General features: G+C 35.1%; 1 protein-coding gene across 1 annotated transcript; it reads left to right on the forward strand.

Annotated features, from left to right (window-relative positions):
• The first annotated feature begins 1,376 nt into the window (after positions 1 to 1,376).
• LOC142611980 (anthranilate N-benzoyltransferase protein 1-like) lies at positions 1,377 to 2,683 on the forward strand. Its single transcript, XM_075784122.1, has 2 exons — positions 1,377 to 1,847; positions 2,042 to 2,683. Exons 1-2 carry the CDS (start codon positions 1,377 to 1,379, stop codon positions 2,681 to 2,683), a joined length of 1,113 nt encoding a protein of 370 aa, XP_075640237.1.
• Positions 2,684 to 3,830: the final 1,147 nt, after the last annotated feature.

Raw genomic sequence — 3,830 nt, forward strand, 5'->3', positions numbered from 1 at the left:
CAACGGATTGAAATTCTTATTACACACTCGTTATTGTACACGTGCTCTCTTTGAAATTGTGTTTCAAAGTTCAAACACATGAATAGTTCATGTAACAGCGTGTAATAAGAAATGTGAGAGTATTTTTGTATTGTCTTTTTTATAGATCTTAGAGCAACTATATCAGCTTGTGGAAAAGATTCGGTCTATTTTACACAAAAAACCTACTTTTTTTATTTTACACTATCACTTTTACAAAACACCCACATCAGTTTATCTATTTCACAAGACTTTTCAATAAAATATTCATTCTTCATCAATTTTTTATTATTTTCCCTAATGGTCATACTTTTTTAATTTATTCTATTATGGCCCTAAAAAATATTCACTCTTCATTCTGGCAAAGTTCTGAATCTTGGTGAGCTTGGTAGTAGAAAATATAAGAGCCCCAAAGAGGAAAATGAACTACTCTATTATGGGTTTTCAATTGAGAGAGAAGATAATGGGTAGGAAACAAAGGAGAGCCACCAACTGGAGTTGTGGTGGTGGCTAACAGGTGATGAGCAAGGATTGTAGATTAAGGGGAAGAAATAAGAAAGAAAAGAAAAAGAGAAAGAGAAAACCATAGAAGGGGAGAAAAGAAAAAGAAGGAAGCAAGTAACAAAATGGAATAGAAAGAAAGAGAGAGAAACTAATTAAATATTGATTTACAAGTGAACAGTAACCGTGTATCTTTACACGATTACTATAGTTTTTTAAAAATTTGCACAATTTTAGAAGGTTTGATTTAGGTGATTTTTAAGGTAAAATGTGTAAAATTATACACCTTTTTGTATTTTAGAGGAGCTGATATGAGTGCTCTTATTATATATTTGATCTTTCTTGTCTTCCAATAGAAGAATGAGTGATTTCCATGTATTTGAAGGGGCGATAATCAAAGCTACCTACTTTAACAGCCATGGTATCCCCAAAACGTGTTGTCATAATCAGTGTTTACTTGATTGGAAAGCTACAAAGGCCTTAGGGGGTGTTAAGGAGAGTAGTTTGAGTTATGTTGTTTGGGTGTTTTTGATATACGCGTTGGTGAAAAAGTGTGTGAAAATATGTGTAATGTTATTTAAAATGTGTGAAAATGTGTTTAAACTTGCTTGCCAAACACTCTCTTAATAATTAAAACGGACTTGCTGGTATACTAATCCTGTACAGGCCCTGATTAACTACTTGTCATTAGTGAAGTAACAAAAAAGGAAAGTAACCCAATCGGTTAATTGATCAGGAAGCGTCTAGATCAAGATTTATGTAACAAACAATGGCTCCTAATTAATTGTATACCTTTTAAAATATGCCCTATAAATGCCATACCAAGCATCATGAAGTTATCCACCAGTTTTATAAAAATGGCAAGTCCCTATGGTATCACCAATGCCCCTAAGTTAACCATTGAAGCCGTGCAGACAGTCGTACCCTATAAGGTGACTGATCAGCGACGGTCATGCCGGGTATTGGCCACAGACCCTATTGCTTCGGGGATATTCAGAAGGTGTCTTCACGTAGTTCTTTACTACAAGAACGTGAGTGAGGAGGATTCAGGGTGGATTTTTGCAGGTTGGGCTAAGGAATCACTAGGAAAAGCAATTTCCGAGCAGCCAATGCTTAGTGGAAGGCTGTGGCATGGCAAGGATGGTGATGGAGAGTTAGAAATTGTCTCCAATGATAGTGGTGTTAGGCTCATCGAGACACAGGTCGCTGTAACTTTGTCTGAGTTTCTTGAATTGAAAGAAAAGGAAGAAGAAGAAGAAGCTCAACTTGTTTTTTGGAATGATATTGATGAACATGATCCTCAGCTCTCTCCATTATTTTATGTTCAGGTAACTAAGCTTACATATCCAGGAAAAAAAAGGTATAAATTTCTTAGCTATTCTTGAAGTTTTGTTAGAAAGCATATGTTATATGCTATGGTATAATATAGATTCCAAAGTGAGCTAGAGAATAGAGGTGTGAATTAAAATGGGGTATTTTTTTTTTCCCATTTATTTGTCTAACTCTCCAAATATTCCTCCAGGTGACAAACTTCCAGTGTGGTGGATACTCCATTGGGATTAGCTGCAACATTCTTCTTGCAGACCTTTTGGTGAAAGAGAAATTCCTCAATAGTTGGGCAAACATACACAGTAATATACTTTCTAGTAATAATGAACTCAAAAAACCCTTATGTTACCTCCATAATCTTAAAAGGGATGGTTCTTCTCCTCCCAGCATAACTAGCTCAACTCCAAGAAAAGATTGTCTCAAAACCTTGCATTTCAAGGTCACTGCTGAAAATGCAAATTTGGATGGTGAAACGTGCAAGTCACTTGCATTGCATTGTGTTGAGGAGACAGAGAGCAGACTTGGTAGCAAAATGGATTCAGAGTTTTATTTGTTTGTGAAAGAAAACTCTAAGAATATAATTGAGATAGAAAAGTATTCCAAACATAAACATGTTAAGCCACAATTGAGTATCAAGACTCAAGTCACTTGTGCAGGTTGGGATGAATATTTAGGGGCCAAAGAGGTAGCATTTCGTGAAGGGAATAAGCCGATAAATGTTTCTTATTGGATCGGGTCAGTTCTTGATGGTCTTGTCATGGCAATGCCACCTCTTAGTCAGGCTACTCTTGGAGTGAACATTTTAGTGGCAATTCCTAATGAGAACGAACTTTAGGATGGGCCAGATGGTCAGAATTTCTTATATCTTAATTTATTTATTTTGTTGGGTAAGAAAATGACCAGATCAATTTCATAATATGTCATCCTCATCCCGTCCGTGTATGCTATCCCTTAAAAATTGTTTGCTATGCGGTTTAGTTTTAATACTGATTTGTAAGTCTTTATGTAATGTGTATTTGATTAATAAAAGCGTGTTGTGTATTTGAATGATCAAAATACTTTTAAGTTGTTTGTAATTTGTTGAGGGCATTATTTCCACAACTAGAGCTTATAAAAATACTTATAAACCAAGCTCATAAGGTCCAACAACAACCAACGGCAAGTGTGGCTCAATTGTAAAAAACCCTCAAAAGTCCTATTTGCTCAAAGGTTCGAATCCCAACTCTTGCAACTTTGTGTTGTGGGTTGCTTTGACATTTGGTCCAAGTTGGTTTAACAGCATAAAACGTGGGCGTGAGTAGTGGTATGCCTTGTTGTCCACTGGTGGTACTCTTGAGCTTACCTAACCTATACCTTGGGGTGTGGGGTGATGATTACACACATGAGCCCATTTTTTTGTTCCTTAAAAAAGGTCCAACACCAATTAATAACAAATTTTCAATCCGACTTATTGTTTGTATTCATATTTGGTATGCAGACTAAGCTTAGATGTGAAAAGAAGAACCCAACAAAATGATAATTAAAAGAAGTGGATTGAATAGATAGCAGTGGTGGCTCTACATGTAAGCCAGGGTGGTCACAGGACCACCTTGACTTGGAAAGAAAGATATATATACATATACACTTGCCAAAAAAATATTATATGCTAAACTAACTTATTGTGACTACCTTAATAAAATTTTTGAACACCCGACTTGAGAATTACAAAATAAGAGTAGTGCTACTACATTCACAACATTTTCACAATAATTTTACAACAAATCTGATATGGTAAGCTGTTATCTTGGGCCAAATACTAATGTTATTTTTTACCCACCAACAACAACTTTTTGCATAAGATTTGTTATTAAAATGTTGTGGATATAACATTACTCCAAAATTAATTCTGCCCTCAAACATAATTTTTAATCTCTCTCTCTTTTTTTTCATTTTTTTTTTCTTTTTAAAGGTTAAATAACAACTGTAAGGACTTGAATTGGAAC

The sequence above is a fragment of the Castanea sativa genome, chromosome 10 (assembly GCF_040712315.1).
Source record: "Castanea sativa cultivar Marrone di Chiusa Pesio chromosome 10, ASM4071231v1".
Classification (NCBI taxonomy): Eukaryota; Viridiplantae; Streptophyta; class Magnoliopsida; order Fagales; family Fagaceae; genus Castanea; species Castanea sativa.

Coding starts and splice junctions, on each gene's coding strand:
- LOC142611980 (XM_075784122.1), top strand. CDS start 1,377: ATGGCAAGTCCCTATGGTATCACCAATGCCCCTAAGTTAACCATTGAA. Junction 1,848..2,041: donor CTCCATTATTTTATGTTCAG/GTAACTAAGCTT, acceptor ATATTCCTCCAG/GTGACAAACTTCCAGTGTGG.